This window comes from Petaurus breviceps, unplaced genomic scaffold (genome assembly GCF_028583685.1).
Source record: "Petaurus breviceps papuanus isolate PSGF00001 unplaced genomic scaffold, PetGlider_PUasm1.0 90823, whole genome shotgun sequence".
NCBI lineage: Eukaryota > Metazoa > Chordata > Mammalia > Diprotodontia > Petauridae > Petaurus > Petaurus breviceps.
In genome coordinates this window covers 3002008-3020872 of record NW_027187352.1, presented here as the reverse complement: position 1 = coordinate 3020872, position 18865 = coordinate 3002008, and the positions used below count along the sequence as shown (strand labels likewise).

The 18865-nt window shown below is 38.5% G+C and overlaps 1 protein-coding gene across 1 annotated transcript in view; it reads left to right on the top strand.

Annotated features, from left to right (window-relative positions):
* The window catches only part of C2CD3 (C2 domain containing 3 centriole elongation regulator), a 183250-nt gene that overhangs the window by 119366 nt on the left and 45019 nt on the right, over window positions 1-18865 (top strand). The window contains exons 22-26 of the mRNA XM_069070830.1: window positions 1937-2026; window positions 3322-3924; window positions 5786-6115; window positions 11184-11322; window positions 15879-15943. Of these exons, the coding sequence (XP_068926931.1) occupies window positions 1937-2026; window positions 3322-3924; window positions 5786-6115; window positions 11184-11322; window positions 15879-15943 (1227 nt within the window). The remainder of the gene's footprint in view (window positions 1-1936; window positions 2027-3321; window positions 3925-5785; window positions 6116-11183; window positions 11323-15878; window positions 15944-18865) is intronic.

Below are 18865 nucleotides of genomic sequence, written 5' to 3'. Positions count from 1 at the left end.
CCTCAATTTCCAGTTCTTTGCCACCAAAAGGAGTTGTTTTAAGTGTTTTTGTACATATAGGTCCTTTTCCCTTTTCTTTGTTCTCTTTGGAATACACACCTAATAGTGGTATTGCAGGGTCAAAGGGTATGCAGTTTTAAAAGACTTTTAGGCATAGTTCCAATTTGCTTTTCAAAATGGTTGAATCAGTTCAAAATTCCACAAACCAGTGCCTTAGTGTCCCAGCTTTTCCACATCCCCTCCATCATGTGTCATTTTCTTTTTCTTCCATGTTAGCCAGTTTCATAGGTGTGAGGTGGTAATTCAGAGTTGTTTTAATTTGCATTTCTCTAATCAGTAGTGATTTAGAGCATTTTTTTCATATGACTAGATAGCTTTGATTTCTTCTTCTGAAAACTGCCTGTTCATATTCTTTAACCACTTACCAATTGAGGAATGGCTTTTATTCTTATAAATTTGGCTCAGTTCCATATATATTTGAGAAGTGAGATCTTCATCAGAGAAACTTACTGTATAAAAAAATTTCCTGATTTTATGCTTTCATCTAATCTTGGCTACATGGATTTGGTTTGTACAAAAACCTTTTCATTTCATGTAATCAAAATTTTCCATTTTACCTTTCATGATAATCTATCACTTCTTTGGTCATAAATTCTTCCATTATGCATAGATCTGACCAGTAAATTTTTCCATGCTCCCCTAATTTTCTTATGATGTCGTCCTTTATGTCTAAATCATGTACCCATTTTGACACTAGCTTGTTATATGATATGAGATGTTGGTCTATGCCTCTTTCTGCCAAACTGCTTTGCAGTTTTCCCAGGAGTTTTTGTCAGTGAGTTCTTATCCCAAAAGCTTGGATCTTTGGGGTTAAAACAAGAAGTTGTTTTTAAAAAAAAATAAGCCAAATATAAATTTTGATTCATTAAATTAAAAAGGTTTTGACAAAGTCAGTGCAACCAAGATTAGAAGGAAAGCAGTTATCTGGGAAACAGTTTTTACAACCAATGTTTCTGATAAAGGCCTCATTTCTCAAATATATAGAGAACTGAGACATATTTATAAGACTATAAGTCACTCCCCAATTGGTAAATGGTCAAAAGATATGAACAGGTAGTTTTTAGACAAAGAAATTAAAGCTATATTCATATAAAAAATGCTCTAAATCACTATGAGTAGAGAAATGCAAATTAAAACAACTGAGGAACCACCTCACACCTATCAGATTAACTAATATGACAGAAAAGGAAAATGATAGATGTGGGAAAATTAGGACACTGATGCATTGTTGTTGGAGTTGTAACTAATCCAATCATTCTGTAGAGCAGTTTAGAACTATGCCCAAAGGGCAACCAAACTGTACATGCCCTTTGATCCAGCAATACCACTACTAGGTCTGTATCCCAAAGAGACTGTTAAAAAAGGGAAGAGGACCCACATGTACAAAAATATTTATAGCATCTCTTTTTGTGGTGGCCAAGAACTGGAAATTGAGGGGATACCTATCAATTGGGGAATGACTGGACATGTTGTGGTATATGAATGTAATGGAATACTATTATTCCATAAAAAATGATAAGCAGGCAGATTTCAGAAAAACTTGGAAAGACTTACATGATGCTGAATGAAGTGAGCAGAACCAAGAGAACATTATACACAGTAACAGCCACACTGTGCAGTGACCAACTGTGATAGATTTAGCTCTTCTTAGCAATGCAATGAGCTATGACAATTACAAAAGTCTCATAATGGAAAATTCTATCCATATCCAGAAAAAGAACTGTGGAATCTGAATGCAGATTGAAACATACTATTTTCACTTTTTTGTTTGTTTCTTTGTTCTCCATTCTCAAGCTGGAATCTGGTTTTTACTGTAAGTAAAAGCTTTGGTCCACGAGTCTCTTAGTTATTTTTAATTTTGTTAACTTTTTTACAGGTAGTCCATTAGCTCACATTCAGCCTTTAAGAGAGTATCTCCTTGGAGTAGTCAGGATTCCAATGAAAGATTTGCTGATCAAAAGGTCAGGTGAGTAACTTGATTGTTCATCAGGTCTTTGGATGACTGAACTAGTGGAATACTTTGAATAGCTGACTCACTTTGTGACCATGGACAATTCACTTTCCCTTTCTGGGCTTCAGTATCCTCTTCTATCAAATTTGGTATTTGAACTAGACTTCAGGTTTTTTCCAGCTCAAAAATTCTGTGTTGTAATGTTAATGTCCCTTCTAATGCTAACATTCTGTTGGCCCTGTAAGTCTTGTTGCCCCCAGAGAAAAGAATATGCATCCCGTAATAGTAACTTCTTTAGCCTAAAATTATTTTATGCCTGCATACCTATTACATCTAATGAACCTAGCCCTAAGAAGTTCTCTTTTTAAATATCAGCCTCTCACCCCGAATAGATTCCTTGGCTCTGACATCTATCATTGTATATGACTATTTTCAAACAAATAAAACCCTCTGTTTAATTTTCTTCAGTTGATGGTAGCAATACTCGATGTCATTATCATGCTTTGAACTATTTCAAGGAGTATAGTGATATAAAAGAGCACTTTAGCTGAGAATTGAGAAGTCAGGGCTCTAATCCAGAAACTAGTAGTTGCAACTGAACAAACATTCAGGACCTACTGTGTGCTAGGCACTTGCAAGTTCACATCTTGAGACCTTTAATTCAGAGACTTAATGGAACTCTAGATCTGTAAGGGATTGTAGAAATCATTTAGTTGTGACCCTACAAATGAGGAAACTGAGGCTCGGGGTATAGCAATGACTTTCCAAAAGTCACAAAATTAGTAGCAGAGCTGAGAATGGAATGTATGCCTGTAAATGCTTCTACAATGTTCTTTTAAATTTACCAGGCAGCTAAATTTATAAAGTGAATCAATTTGACTTCCTAAGTTCTGAGAGGCCCTTTCTAGCTCTGGCTTCCTTAGTTCCATAGTCTAAGTTCCTTTTAGCTCCAAGGTTCTATGCATTTGTTTATTTTCACATACTTATTCTGATACATAAATAATATATAATATAAATAAAAAATAATCTTATGAGGTAAACAAAATAAAAATTAATATCTCTATCATATAAATTGAGGTAGATTCTCTAACTTACCCCCAAGTTATGCAACCAGTTCTAGTCTAGCCAGGACTAGAACTTGGGTCTACTGAATCCCACCCTTTTTTCTTCCTACTAGTTTCTGCTATTTCCATAAAAATATTTTTTCCAGTGAAATAATCATCTCTGTGTGGTTATGGGTACATGTTTCCTGTGTTAGTTCTTGAGGAAGATAGAAATAGCACCCTTCCATAATTGTCTTCTCTCATAAGGGATTACAGGGTGGTATCCAGTCATCTTGCCTGAGGACCTGGCTCCAGCACAAAACACAGACATCATGCAGATGATTGTGGGTGGCCTGGAGCTATCAATTTCCTTTGCCCATTCTGGTGACAGAGAACGAGTCTTGGAGGCCGCTAAACTTCTGGGCTGGAGTTTTGAGGAAGGTCCTGCTGACCTCCTCACAGATGTTGAGGAGAGGCCAGCTACCATCACCGTCTCCACCCCAAGAGCATGGCTGCCAACCCATTGTATGTTACTGGCTGGCCAGACACATATCCACAAGGCCACCCACTGCTACCTTCGCTATAAGCTATATGACCAAGAGGGCTTCTGGACCCCACTGAGAAAACCAAAGTTAGCCACGGATGAAAAACAAGTCACAATGACATTCACAGCAACAAAAAAAGTAGATGTTAATGTGGGACCATCACTGCTTTGGTACTTGAGGGAAGAGAAACTGGAAATCCAGGTGTGGCGGTCCTATGGAAATGACAATGTGGAGAGGCCCCACCTGACAGACACCTTGATTGGGTCAGCCTATGTGGACCTTTCCAGGCTCAGTGTGAGGACAGCAAAGACACTGACTATTAGTGGTAAGTAGTCATTTTGATGATATAAGGGAGCAGCATAGTGTAATAAATTGGATATGGAATCAGAAGACCCTTGGGTTCAAGTCCCAGCTCTTCTATTTATTAAATGTATGACTGTAGGCAATTCATTCCCTTACCATGAACCACAGTTTCTTGCCTTTCTAAAACAGGAGGGTGGAACAGATGGTCTTACAGCTCTAACACTATAGATTCTCTTTCAGTATTAATAATACAGTGATAATAAGAAGACAATTTCTTTAACATACTTTTTTTGTCAGAAAATTGTTTATCAGAGGTAGGAATAAAACCTGTATAAGGATATGTTCTAGGAAATAGATTTCTTCTCATCTACATCTTGTTGAAGTACTCATTTTCCTCCTTCTCTCTCTTCAGTGGAAGGTGAATAACAGCTCTCTGGGCTTCTTGTACACATTAATGGCACTTCCCCTCTCTGGGAATAAATTCCTACCCAGTGATAAGGCTAGACATAGCTATGACCTAGGTATGCCCATTCAAATCCTAAATAATTAGGTCAAGGAAATCCCTAGTGTGTGTGGTCCAACCCAAAGAAGCCAGTAGGAAGAAATAGAATCAGACTTGATTCTACCCATTACCTTTTCTTAGACCTCCTTGTTTACATAATATTATACTTCTGTTTTATCTTTGTTCACCATCATTCAAGAGTTGTTCATATTCATACAAGTCTCTAAAATCTTTCATAGTTTATAAAACATTTTCTTTGCAAAAATCTTGTTAGATTAAAAATGACAACTTGGATTTCTTTAGGCCTAACCAAAGGTACAGAGAAGGGAGGTAGGTAATAGCAGTAACTCCCACTTGGTTGTTGAATTCAATTAAGTTAAACTGAATTTCTATAACATTTTTAAGGTTTACAGGGTGCTTTCTTTACAACTCACAGCACTATGAGGTAGATAAAAAAATATTATCGGGGCGGCTAGGTAGTGCAGTGAATAGAGCACTAGCCCTGGAGTCAGGAGGACCTGGGTTCAGATCCAGCCTCAGACACTTAACACACACAAAAAATAGCCGTGTGACCTTAGGCAAGTCACTTAACCCCAACTGTCCTCCAAAAAGCAAAATATATATAGTATCATTCCCATTTTACAAATGATAAAACAGAGTCAGAATGGGCATTCAGCTAGTAAGTTTCACAGCTAGTATTTGAACCTGGGTCTCCAGATTCCCAAATCCATTTAGCTTTTTGCTCCTACCTGCTGTGCCCCTCAGAGTTAAAGTCTACATAAGATATAGTCCTTACCTTCATGGCACTTATATTCTCATAGTGGGATAAGACGCATGTAGGTATAATGATAAAACACGGTAAGTTAAAGGCCACTTGAGGCTGAGGAGAATCATTAACTAATGTTCCTGAAGAAGGCAGCATTGGAGTTAGGGCTTTTTTTTTTTTGTTGGTTTTTTGGGTGTGTTTTTTGTTTTTTTGTTTGGTTGGGTTTTTTTGGTTTGGTTTTGGGGTTTTTTTTGCTTTTTGGAAAGCAGTTGGGGTTAAGTGACTTGCCCAAGGTCACATGGCTAGGGTGTGTGTGTGTGTGTGTGTGTGTGTGTGTGTGAAGTGTCTGAGGCAGGATTTGAACTCAGGTCCTCCTGACTCCAAGGCCAGTGCTCTATTCACTGCACCACCTAGCTGCCCCAGGGCTTTTTTTAAGGATAAAAATTCAATAGAAAACACTAAACTTTGTAGCTGCTTGTCCAAAACAGTGGGGAAAATGAGGTGGAGTGCTTCCTCTGTGCAGAAAAGGTACAGATGTAATCTTTGTGCACCTCTATAAATCTGACAAGACTTGCTTTATGCCTGACTGGAACCATTTTATTTCCTCCTCTGTAGGTGTTTATCCTGTGTTTGGGCGCGGTGCCTCGGATTTGTCAGGAGCAGCAGTGAGAGTTCATGTTGCTGTCACCACACAAGGGTCTGCTTCTTTTCCCCCTGGGCCTGCTCACCAGGCTTACTGCACTGAAGACAGCAGCAACAGTGACTCAGAAAGGATTCCTCACCAGGCGGGCCCTGAAGAGCCTGAAAACCAGAGTGATGCCAAGAAACCTTGTTCCCAAGGCCCCCAGGCAGAGAGTCCCCTCGCAGCGGCAGGCACAGTGGGTCTGGAAGGCACTTTTGCTGCCAGCGTCTTAGTGGAAAGGGCAATGCACCTAAGTTTAAAAGGTATCCTTAGTTTTCTTCATCCATTCAGAGAATCTTAGAGGCGTATATATCTGACACAGACCTGAGCAGTTCCCTTTCAAACCTCCTGATAAAATTGTGTTTTAAAAAGATAAGCTTTTCTCAAAGTTGAATAGTAAGTGTAGCTCACATTTGTGTGCCATTCTAAGGTTTACAAAGTACTTTCTTCTCAACAGTCTTTTAAAGCAGGTAGGTATTCATTTTACAGATGAGAATATTGAGGTTATCAGAGCTCCTGTGACTTATTTTCTCAAGGTCATTTATGAAGATGGTAAATATCAATCTGAGACTTTATCTTTTGACTCCAAATCCAGAGTTCTTTACCCTGCATAGCAGATATGCTTTACTCTTTTCTTATCTATTGGATAGAACACTTACTTCTTCCATATGATAACCCTTCACATACTTGGAAGAAAACTGTCATGTCCCCAAGTATCCTTTTCTCTAGGTTTAATGCTTCAAGTTCTTTCAACCAGTCCTGATATGACTTGTCTTCTGCCTCTCTTAGAGACAGCTGAGTGATGTAGTGGATAGAACACTGGGCCTAGAAGAAGACCTGAGCTCAAATTTAGCCATGTGACCTTGGACAAGTCATTTAAATTCTGCCTCAGTTTCCTCAACTATAAATGGGAATAACAATACTTCACAAGATTGTTGTGAGAATCAAATGAAATAATCGTTATAAAGCACTTAGCACAATGCCTGGCATATAGTAGGCACTTAATAAATGCTTCTTACCTTCCCTATCCCTTCTCAATATCCCAGTTGCCCTTCTTTGTATGCCTTCCTTTGTATTACTTTCCCCCTTGACCACAGTGTTCCAAATGGAATCAGAATGGGGCAGAATGAAACAATTATCACCTCTCTCATTCTGGAAATTGTTACTATTAATGAAACTTAAGGTTGTACTAGGTTTTTTGGTTCCTGTGTCTCACTTGTCCTTCTCAGGAATTATTTCATTGTTCTATCTTTCAGAACAGTTAACTAGAATTCCGTGCTTTTAAAACCTAGGATTATTGCAAAGTCAAAAGATGCTCATGGTATCTGTAGTCTTTCACCATTATTTTAAACATACATTATCAGCCAATTAGATGACACTTTGTAAGTAAGCAATCCATGATATAAAGAAATATCTCCACAAATCTGTGACTAATCATCATCAACAAGACATTAACACCAAAGGCAACATAGAGATTCAGATGTTTACAAAATGATTAGCTCCAGCTCTAGTCCTCATCCTAACAGAGATATAGAGTCAAGCATTTATCAGTTTGATTACATACATAGATTGATAATGAATCAAAATATATAGGAAAGGGGACCTGGATTTCGTGGGTAGAGAGCTCCCAATGGGGAACTTACTCCCCCAGTGCAAGTCAGCACCTTCTCTGCAGCTTATAATCTTGGAGCATTGCCTAGAGTGCTCACATATTCAGTGTCTTGCCCAAAGTCACACAGCCAGTTTGTGTCAGAGGCAGAATTTGAACCCAAATCATTGTGTCTCTGAGGTCAGCTCTCTGAGCTACACTCTTGTGCCTCTCATCAGAATATATGACAATGTACAGATTGTCATCATCAACACATTTATAAAGTATTAGATTTAGAAAGGACCTTAGATGTGATCTAATCCAGCCTCCCTGGTCAGGGGTCCCATTCTGTTTCCTTGACAGGTGGTTTTCCAGTCTCAATTTGAACACTTCCAGTAATAGGGAATTCCTACCCCCAAAGGTAATCCATTCCAGTGTTGAACAGCTCTAATTGTTGGAAATTCCTCCCTGTGCTTATTTGAAATAAATAAATCTACTTCTTCTATCTCATGACAACTTTTAAGATATTTAAAAATCTGCCTTCAAGACTGTAATCCCCATCTAAACTATGATATTCATTGTTTAAAATATATTTAAGCAACCACTACATGCAATTGGCTGTTCTGGCTGCTGAGAGATAGAAAAATAGGATCCCCGTGGAGTATGACACAGATAAATATATTAATTAGAATAGCATAAGTACATAAAAAGAGCACAAAGGTGCTATGGGATTAGATGATAAAGAAAACACTGACACTGAAGTCATTAGTACATTCAAGCAGAGTCCTGAAGAATGGGTAATGACATTCTGGTCATAGGGAAAAGCCCAAGTAGAGACTTAAGGTTTGGAAAAATATAGGAAGTGTATGAAGATTGTGTACAAGGTTAGTTTAGCCAGAGTATAGATTAAATATAGGGAATCATTGGAGGAGATAATGCTGGTAATACAAGGTAAAAAATCAAATTGCACTGGTATGCAAATGGCAAGCAAAGCACATAACAGTGGAAAGTCAGTGAGCAAAGAAGTGATGTGACTAAATGTATTCATCAAGAAGATGGCTTTCTTAGCATGCTACAAGGATCATGTGATGTTCTATAAAGTGTTCTGACAAAATTCTCAAGTTCCTTGTCCAGATATGGAGACAACCCTAGGTTCTTGAGGCTCTGCCAGAGGAAAAAAGTCAACTCTGGCAGGTGCCACCAACATAGACAGGATTAAGTTATGGGCTTGGTATCACACTATGGATGATTTGAGAACCAGACTAACTAAATGCAGATTTATATTACTAAAGAGTTGACTACCAATTGTTAAATGTGCAACATAATTTATCTGCTAGGATTTTGGCAGGGAGTGAGATTGGCGAAAATGGAGATAAGCCCTACATAGTAAAACTGCTTAATTTTTGAAGTAGTGTTATATGATCAATGCACTAGGAAATTTACCCTGAAAAATAAAGCTTTTACAAAGCAAATAATCACCCACTAATTTCTCTATTTTGAAGCAGGAAGTTTGGATCTTCATAATACTAGGTTTCTTTAAGATAGTACAAGCCCATATTTTGATCCAATATACATAGAGTCTTTCCCTCTTTTATGTTGCAATTGAAATCTCTTCACCATAACAAAATAATATTGTGTTTTCAATAGACTTCTTTCTTTATACAAAATGACTGTTTCAAGGTCTAGAACATATTGGCCCTATCAGCTTAAGAAGCACTGTAAGTCTATGGTGGAGGGAGGGACCAGTATAGATAGCATTCTGTTCACACCTTGGCCTGTGTGATTTTTGTTCATACCTTTCGATAAACCCTCTGTAGAGCATTTTTACCATGTGCTAGATGCCCTCCCATGATTTTTTTAGTGTTTCATGGATACCAATGCTGCATAGACTTATCCATATGTTATTCCTCTTGCCCAGTTTCCTTTTGTTCCAATCATCCTGTTCTTAGTAATGTATTTTATGCCATTTCTCACCAGTTCATTGTTAAGAACATGTTAGTCGAATTATACCCATTTTACATCATTCTATTGCCATTTGGGTCAACTACATTGTTTTACTTTTGAAATTATGGGGTTCTGTGAATTAGCCAAATAACAACAGCAGGAAGAGAATAAGATTATCATCATTGCTGTAGCTAATAACAATTTGCTTTGGGCCACAGAAATTTGTTTATTTGGACATGGATAGGTTGTGATCGGTATTGCTAGACATTTTACATAGGATCATTGACATGTTAGTATTATTTTCATGTTTAGCAGCTCTTCCTGGGCTGTTGCCAAGTGCTTTTCAGATCATGACCTTGCTCAGTGATGTAGACATTGCATACAAGGCCTTGTTTAATTGTTAGCACCCAGAAGGAAAGCACCACAGTTCATACAGATGAGCACTCGTGGCTTCTTTATCATCTACTCTTAGGATTTCTCCTATGTTTTTGGGAAGTGGTTGTTTTTTAGATTCAGCTCAGAGCTAGATTTAAAAAACAAAACAGGGACAAGCTAGGTGGCGCAGTGAATAGAGTACCAGCCCTGGAGGCAGGAGGACCTGGGTTCAAATCTGGCCTCAGACACTACACACACACACACACACACACACACTAGCTGTGTGACCTTGGGCAAGTCATTTGACCCCAAATGCCCTGCAAAAAAAAATTTTTTTAATTAAAAAACAAAACAAAAAACAAGCTTCCCCCTTAAGCCATAGTAGATGTTGGCTCCAAGGCCTTCAGCAAAGGTTACCAACACCAGAGATTTTGTGTGTGATAGAGAGTATTCTTAGCAGTCAGGTTTCAGCTGGGCCTCTGAAAGAGAAAAGGCAACATTATAAATCAGCCCTAATAGACCTGTTACTGTTGTATGGAAAGCCAGCAGAAGATTGTATGAGAATTCCCTCACCCATGAAAATCTCTATTTGCCTGTGTTTGTTCATTCACTTAGCAAACATTTATGGAGCACACACTGCAGAGAACTGTGATAGGTACTAGAGGAAATGCAAGTTTAGATTAGACAGAGACCCTGCCCTCAAGGAAACCACATACTATTTTATTTTTTGTCTTTATATCTCCTGCACCTAGGACAGGTCCTTATATGTAGCAGGTTTTTCTTAAATGTTATAAAATTGGATATAAACATGGATGGCTATAGTACCCAATAAAGTATATTAGAGGGGTGCGAAACAATTCTGAATAAAGTCTGAGGGAGGCTGGAACCTAACTGGAAAATAAAAGAAGTTATCCTGAAGGATGTGGCATTTGGGTTAGACTTCAAGGTTAGATAGCAGTGCAGTTATTAATCAAACAGGTATTAACTACCCACTATGAGCCAAACACTGGAGATAAAAGAAATAATTGAAACAGTCCACGTCCTCAAGGACACAAGAAAGACAACATGTATATGTATACATAGGCGGATAGAAAGCAGACACAAAGTGACCTTGGTGAGAAAGGTCATGGCAGCTAGGAGGGCTAAAAAAAGGCTTTGTGGAGAAGGTGACATTTGAGTTAAGTCTTGAATGAAACACTTAATTCTAAGAAGCAGACAGAAGTGAGGACTGCCATTTCAGGTATGAGAAACAACCAGTGCAGGGGGCAGACAAGATGGAATATCATATGCCAGTGAGATCACATATTTCCTGGCTGCCTCTCGACAGAAGTGTGATTTGGTATAATGTAAATTTAAGCTGCTATTGTGGTGGTGTTGGTGGGGATGATTTGGTAATTTTATTAGCCATAGTTCTTCTATTTCAGGAAGCCCCCTGACTGAACGGAATGTCACAGCACCCAGTTGCTGTGTGTCATTTGCTGCTGCTGATGTGAGATCCCCAGTATATACACATGTGATTGAGAATACAGACTCACCTGTTTGGGACTTTCAGCAGGAAACCAGGTATAAGACTTCTGCTGTGCAGCCAGGACCCAGTAATCCTGATCATGTACACCGAACTTCATCCATTGCTCTGCACATAGTTTAACCATAGAACCTCAGAGATGGAAGGGGCCTTCACCTAAAGCCTATCCCTCTAAAATATCCTCTGACGAGTGATGTAGATTCAAAAATGATTTGATTCCGTGAAAAAGCTTTCCCTCCTCCCATAAAACAATCTGAAAGAAAACTAAAAATTTTCTATATTCTTTTGTCACCCATGTTGATGTCATCAATCTGATCTTTTAGAATGCAGGGTTCTAGTAAAGTACTCCTCACTGCTTCCTCAGAGCATGGAAGTGTGGGTTTTTAGAACGTGCCAGTGAGATCACAAGTTCTTGAAATATTAAAGTTTGAGTTTGCCCCAGGAGACCAGGCACATCTCTGAGGTGCAGAAATATTGCCACAACTCTTCTCAGAAACAAGATTATGACCTAATTGACCTATAGGTGGTAGAGTAAGTTTTAGTCTTTATTTTCATATTGTCCTTTGTTTCACTCCAGTCAGGCCATTATACATAAAAAGAGCAGTCACAAGCACTCTTGCAAACTATCTTTTATGATGGTACTTCCTTCTTCAAATGTCATTCTTAGAGAGTAGAAAGAAAAGAGCTTCAGAGCTACGGTCTCCAACAGTAGCCTCATCTTAGCCAGTTCCCATCAGTGATACCTCTTCCTAGGTAGTGTGATCAGCTCAGATTAATTCCCCAAGACATCTGGTAGCACAGTGGATAGAGTGCTGAGTCTAGAATCAGAAAAACCTGAGTTCAAATCCATCCTCACACAGTAGCTGTTTAACCCTGGACGAGTCACTTATCCTGTCTGCCTCAATTTTCTCTGCTGTAAAATGTTATAATAACAGCACCCACTTCCCATAGTGGTTGAAAGGATCAAATGAGATGATGTTTGTTTTTGGGTTTTTTTGGAGGGCAATTTGGGGTTAAGTGACTTGCCCAGGGTCACACAGCTAGTTTTTGTGTGAAGTGTCTGAGGCCAGATTTGAACTCAGGTCATCCTGACTCCAGGGCCGGTGCTCTATTCACTGTGCCACCTAGCCACCCCTGATAATATTTGTAACGTGTCTAGAACATGGCAGGTGCTATGTAAATTATGACTTAATTCCATTCCATTCCTATTTCTCTCCCACAGCTCACAGAAAGACAGTCAGTAAGCATTTGTAAAGTGCTATATGCCAGGTACTGTGCTAAGCTCTGGAGATATATAGAAAAGGAAAAACAATAACTGACATCAAGGAATATACATTCTTATGGCAAAACATCATGTAAATAAATACAGATTAGATATGTTACAAAGCAGATGGATAGTAACCTTAGAGGGGAAGGTTATAGCAACTTGGAGAAAGGCAAGGAAGCCTATCTTCTATCTTTGAGGTGAGTCATACAGGGAACGAGGGATGTTAAGAGGCAGAGGTGAAATTATAGGACCTTCCAAGAGGAGACAGCCTGTGTAGGCACAGACACAGGAAATGGAGTGTCATATTCAAGGAAGAGCAAATTGGCCAATTGAATCATTGTAGAATTCATAGAAAGGGAGAAAGTATAAGAAAACTGTGAAGGTAAGAAGGGACCAGGTTGTGAAGAGCCTGTCTTTTAAGAAAATTATTTTGGAGCTTTGTGGAAGGAAAGTAGGGAAAATCTTTAAATAGTGAACATTTAGAAGGCTATTACAGTGATCCACTTGAGAAATGGGGAAGGTCTCAGAGAACAGGCCAGATGTAAGAGATGTTGTAGAGGTAAAAAATAAGATTTGGTAGCCTATTGGATATTGTGAGATGAGTGAAAGCAAAGAATGACACTGAGGTGGCTAGGAATATAGCAGTGCCATCAACAATGTCGGGAAATTCTGAAGGGGAGGGGTAATTTTTTTTGTTTGTTTTGGATCTGTTGAATTTGTGATACTTAATGGGATGGACATTCAGTTCAAAATGTCCAATAGGCAAGTTGGTGATATGGAACTAGAGCTCCAGAGAATAATTAAAGCTAGTTACATAGATCTGGGAATCATTTGTGTGGAGTTAATAACTGAATCTAGAGGAGTTAATGAAATCTCCAAGTGATGGAACACAGAGAAAGATGACCCCAAGACTGGACCTTGAGAGGCACTCACACTTATTATACTTAACACAGATGATGACCCAGCAAAGGAGACTGAAAAGGAATGGTCATATAGATAGGAGAAGAACCAAAAGAGAATAGTTATAGAAACCTAGAGAGGAGAGATTATCCAGGCATAGCTGATAAATATTTGCAAATGCTGCCGAAAGATTAAGAAGGATAAGGACTAAGAAAAAGCCATTAGATTTGGTGATTAAGAGATCATTGGTGACTTTATCTTTTTTAATTTAATATTTTATTTTTTCCCCAATTACAAGTGAAAACCATTTTTAACATTTGTTTTGAAAATTTTTTAAGTTCCAAATACTCTCTCACTCACTCCCTCTCCTCCCTACTTAATTGAGAAGGCAAACAATTTAAGTTATCTACAGTTATACAAACCATATTTCCATGTTAGTCATGTTGTGAAAGAAAACAGACAAAAATAAAAAGCAAGAAAAAGTATGCTTCAATCTGCATTCAGATTCCATCAATTCTTTCTCTGGAGATGGATAGCATTTTCCATCATAAATCCTTCAGAATTGTCTTGGATCATTGTATTGCAGTCATTCACAGTTGATCATCATACAGTATTGCTGTTACTGTATACAGTGTTCTCGTTCTGCTCATTTCACTTTGCATCAGTTCTTTACGTCTCTCAAGGCTTTTTCTGACAGCATCTTGCTCATCATTTCTTATAGCACTATAGTATTTCATCACAATCATATACAACAACTTGTTCAGCTATTCCCCAATTGATGGATATTCCCTCAATTTCCAGTTCTTTGCTACCACTAAAAGAGCTGCTATAAATATTTTTGCACATATGTAGGTCCTTTTCCTCTTTGTTTATTTCTTTGGGATACAGACCTAGTAGGTGTATTGCTTGGTCAAAGGGTTTTATAGGCCTTTGGGCATAGTTCCAAATTGCTCTACAGAATGATTGAATCAGTATACTATCACTTCCATTAGTGACTTTAGAGAGAACAATTTCAATTGAATGATGTGATTAGAAGCCAGATTGCACAGTGTTTAGAAGAGAACAAAAGAAAAAGAAATGGAGGCACTAATTATAGATATCTTTCTCCCTTAGAAGGGAGGAGGGATTAAGAATGATGCCTAATGGAGCTATTTGAAGTCAGTGACAAGTCTGACTTTTGCAAAGCACAGGCATAATGGCCATTTTCCTTGCCCTGAACAACAATGTGAAGATGCTCATCATGGGCTTGGACACTTGGAAGGCCCTCTGGGCAAAATGAATGATGCAGTGAAAACTTTTTTAGGTTATCTCTGCAATGGGCAGTTGACTGCTTCCAGAGGTGACCCATTTATCTTTTAGACATTCTTTGTTGTTCAAAACCTCTTTATTATGTTGTAGAAGGCATTTGTGAATTAGTTGATGAGTTTGTTGAGATAACTTAAGGTCTCTTCCAATTTTTAGATTCTCTGATACTCTAATTGCTTTATAAGTTGAGCATTTTCTCATATTAAATTTTCCTAAAACAGGACTTACCTTGCTTTCATGCAAGAGAAAAGTACTGTTATAGGGGTAGAAGTTGTTTTGTTTGTTTTTTACTGTGTTCCAATATAACTCTTTGTTAAATGTTCAAAGATAGTCATTGAAGTTTGCTATCCTTGACTATCATGTCCTTCTCCATTCCCAAAGGATTCGATTCAGTAAATATTCAGTAGGGGAGTTAAGACATGTGTACAAATAACTATGATACTAGAGAGAATGTGGTACATGTACAAGGGGAAATCCAGACAAAATGTTGTGATATATTTGAGGGGAAAAGAGAAAGCCACCTTGTTTTCTAAGGTGAGGTGGAAGATGTCCAGGAGGGTGTCATGGAAGAAGTGCAGTAGCTAAGCTGGATCATGAAAGGAAAGAGAAGATGACAGAAGAGCCGGTAATCTTTGCTGAACCGCTGAGTGAGTGAAAAATAGTGTAAGATATGACTGGAAGATAATTTGAAATCATTATTGTAAAGGGTCTTATAGGTCAGGACCAGAAGTTTATTGAGTAGGCAGTGGGCTGAACATGAGAGTAGTGCAGCATTACTTGGGTATCAGATGAAGAGTGGGTTCAGGAGAGGACAACTAGTAGTAAAAATACCAGCGTTTGCGTCTGGTGGATACCATTAGAGGAAATAGGAACAATGCTCCAGATGCTGGTGCGCAGCGTCATGGATTCAGAGTTGCAAGGGATGTTAGAGTTAGTCTTGTCCAGCCTCATGAGTATCAATTGGAGATTTAGAGAGGGAAAAGGACCTTCCCAAAGTCACAGAGGTAGTAGTCGAGCCAAGAGTCAAACCAAGGCTCTCTAGCTCCAAATTCAGTACTGTCCCCATTGTACCAGCTGCTTTCTGGTTTATGTACACAGAATGAGTATGGTTTTTTTCTACAGGTTATCTAAAGAACTTCTACTGGACTCCCAACAAACCCTGGTCTTCAAAGTTTGGCATAAAGCAGGTATCAGCTCTCTTCTTGTCTTGAAGCTATCCTTTAAGGGAAACTAGTTGAATATGTTTTAAACCATTCTGTTAACAGTCTGAAAGTCATTTTCTTTTTCTTAACCAGGAAAACTGTCTTGGAGAGTATGATACTCAGAAGAAAAGGAACATATTAAAAGTAAATTATAAGGAAAGGGAAGTTGTTTAGTATCCTTCAGTAAAATAATAGAATCTCATAGTTGAAAAGATCTTAAAAGGCATCTAAGATGAAACAGAATACAATTCCACTTGGAGTCATACAACCACTGACTCAGAATGTCAGGGCCAAAAAGGACTTTAGAATATAATCAGTCAGTCCATCAATAAATGTTTATTAAGCACTTGCTATGTTCCAGGAACAGTGCTAAGTGCTAGGGATACATAAAGAGGCAAAAGAGATCTCTGCCCTCAAGAAGCTCACAATCTAATAAGGGAAACAACATGCAAACAAATATATACAAACAAATTTTGTACAAGATAAATAGGAAATAATTAACAGACAAAAGTCATCAGAATTAAGAGGGGTTGGGAAAGGCTTCCCATGGAAGATGGTATTTTAGTTTGGGACTTGAAAGAAACCAGTAAACAGAGATGATGAGAGAAAACATAATAGACATGGGGGACATGTCATAGAAAATGCCTGGAACCAAGAGCTAGAGCGTCTTGTTTGCAAAACAGCAAAGAGTCCATTGTCATTGAATTGAACAGTAGCTGTCTGAGAGTAAGGTGTAAGAAGACTAGAAAGGTAGGAGGGGGTTAGGTTATGAAGGGCTTTGAACATCAAACAGGATTTTATATTTGATCCTGGAACCACTGGAGTTTATTGAATAAGAGGTGTGACATAATCAGACCGGCACTTTAGAAAAATCACCTTAGCAGCAGAGTGGAGAATGGTTTGGATTGAGGAGAGACTTAAAGCAATCAGACTCATAAGTAGGCTATTATACTGGTCCAGGCATGAGGTAAGGAGGATCTGAACCAGGGAGGGGGCAGTATCAGAGAAGGGAAGGAGGTATATTCTAGAAATGTTGCAAAAGTTGAAATCAACAGACCTTGGCAACATATTAGATATGGGAGGTGAGAGACACTAAGTAAGGAGTCAAGCCTGGGTACTAAGAAGATGATGTTGCCATCTTAAGTAATAAAGAAGTTCAGAGCTAGGGTAGGAATTAGGGGGAAAGATAATGAATTCAGTTTTGGATATGTTGAGTTAAAATGTCTACTGGACATCCAGGTCAAGATGTCTGAAAGGCAGTTGGAGATAAAAGACTGGAGGTTAGCAGAGAGCCTGGGGCAGGACTGGTAGTCTTAAGAATCTTTAGTATAAAAATGGTAATTAAATACATGGGAGTTGAGCTCCAAGTGAAGTGGTATGAAGGGAGAAGAGGGCCAGGACAAAACTCTGTGGGACACCTGTGGTTAGAAAGCATGCTAGATGAAGATTCAGCAAAGGAGAATGAATAAGAATACTCAGGAAGAAAAGAGTGGTGTCTGAAAAACTAGAGAGAAGAGATTATCAAGGAGAAAAGTGTGATCACTAGTATCAGAGGCTTCAGAGAGTTCAAGAATAATGACATTTGAGAAAGGCCATTAAATTTGGCGATTAAAAAAATCATTGGTGACTTTGAAGAGAGAAGTTTTGGTTTAATGATGAGATTAGAAGCTAGATTGCAAGGGGTTAACAAAGAGAGGGACAGAAGAGACAATGAAGGTACCTGTTATAGATGGTCTTGTCAAGGAGTTTAATCAAAAGGGCCAGAAGAGAGGATGAAAGTGAGACCAGAAGGAATGAGGGTTGGGGGAGGGTAGGAGGGGGGAAGGCAGGGCAATTGAGGTTAGGTGACTTGCCCAAGGTAACACAGCTAGTAAGTTGTCAAGTGTCTAAGGCCAGATTTGAACTCAGGTCCTTCTGACTCCAGGACCTGTGCTCAATTCACTGAGCCACCTAGCCACCTCTAAGTGAGAGTTTTTTCAGGATGGGGGACACGGATTTGTCTGTAGACAATAGAGAAGGAACTAGGAGACAGAAAAAAGATTGAAGATAAACAATAGCTCATCAATTGGGGAATGACTGAACAAATTGTATCATATGATTGTGATGGAGTACTATTGTGCTCTAAGGAATGATGAAGGGGAATAGTTTCAGAACAACATAGCAAGATCTATATGAACTGGTACAAAGTAAAGAGAGAACAGCTGGGAAATAATTGTGTATAGTAATTATAATGTTATGATGATGATCAACTGTGAAAGATTTGGCTACTCTGATCAGTACAGTGATCCAAGAGAAATCCAAAGGACTTATGAAGAAAATGCTGTCCGTTGCTATCCAACTCCAAAAAACTGATAAACTCTGAGTGCAAATTGAAATGTAATTTTCTTGCTGTGTTTTTTTTTCCTCTTTTTTTGCAATATATGGCTAATATGATTTCACATGTATAACATTATATTCCTTGCCTTCTCGGTAGGTGGGAGAGTGGTGGGAGGGAAGGAAAGAATTTGGAACTCAAAATTTAAAAAGAAAAATGTTAAAAGTATATAATAAAAAAAGAAAAGCAATGATAGAGTGGAGATACTTAAGGGGGCAGTCTGCTGGAGGACACATGATGGAACAGGACATTTTGGAATCGAATTTTAACATATCAAAATTGGAAGGACTCTTAGAATGTTAAATATGAGATCTTTCATAATCCATCATCCATCCCTTCTTAATAAAAACATGTCCAGATTTCCCTCAGTCTCCTCACAACCAAAATCCAACAGTCATCTACCCCTATTGCCTCTATTTCGTAACCTCTCATTCACTCACTTCTCAGACCCTTATGATCTGGCTTCCTATACCACTGCTCTTCAAAACTGCCTTCTCAACCATCCCAGACTGGCTGGAGCAAACTTCAGGGGA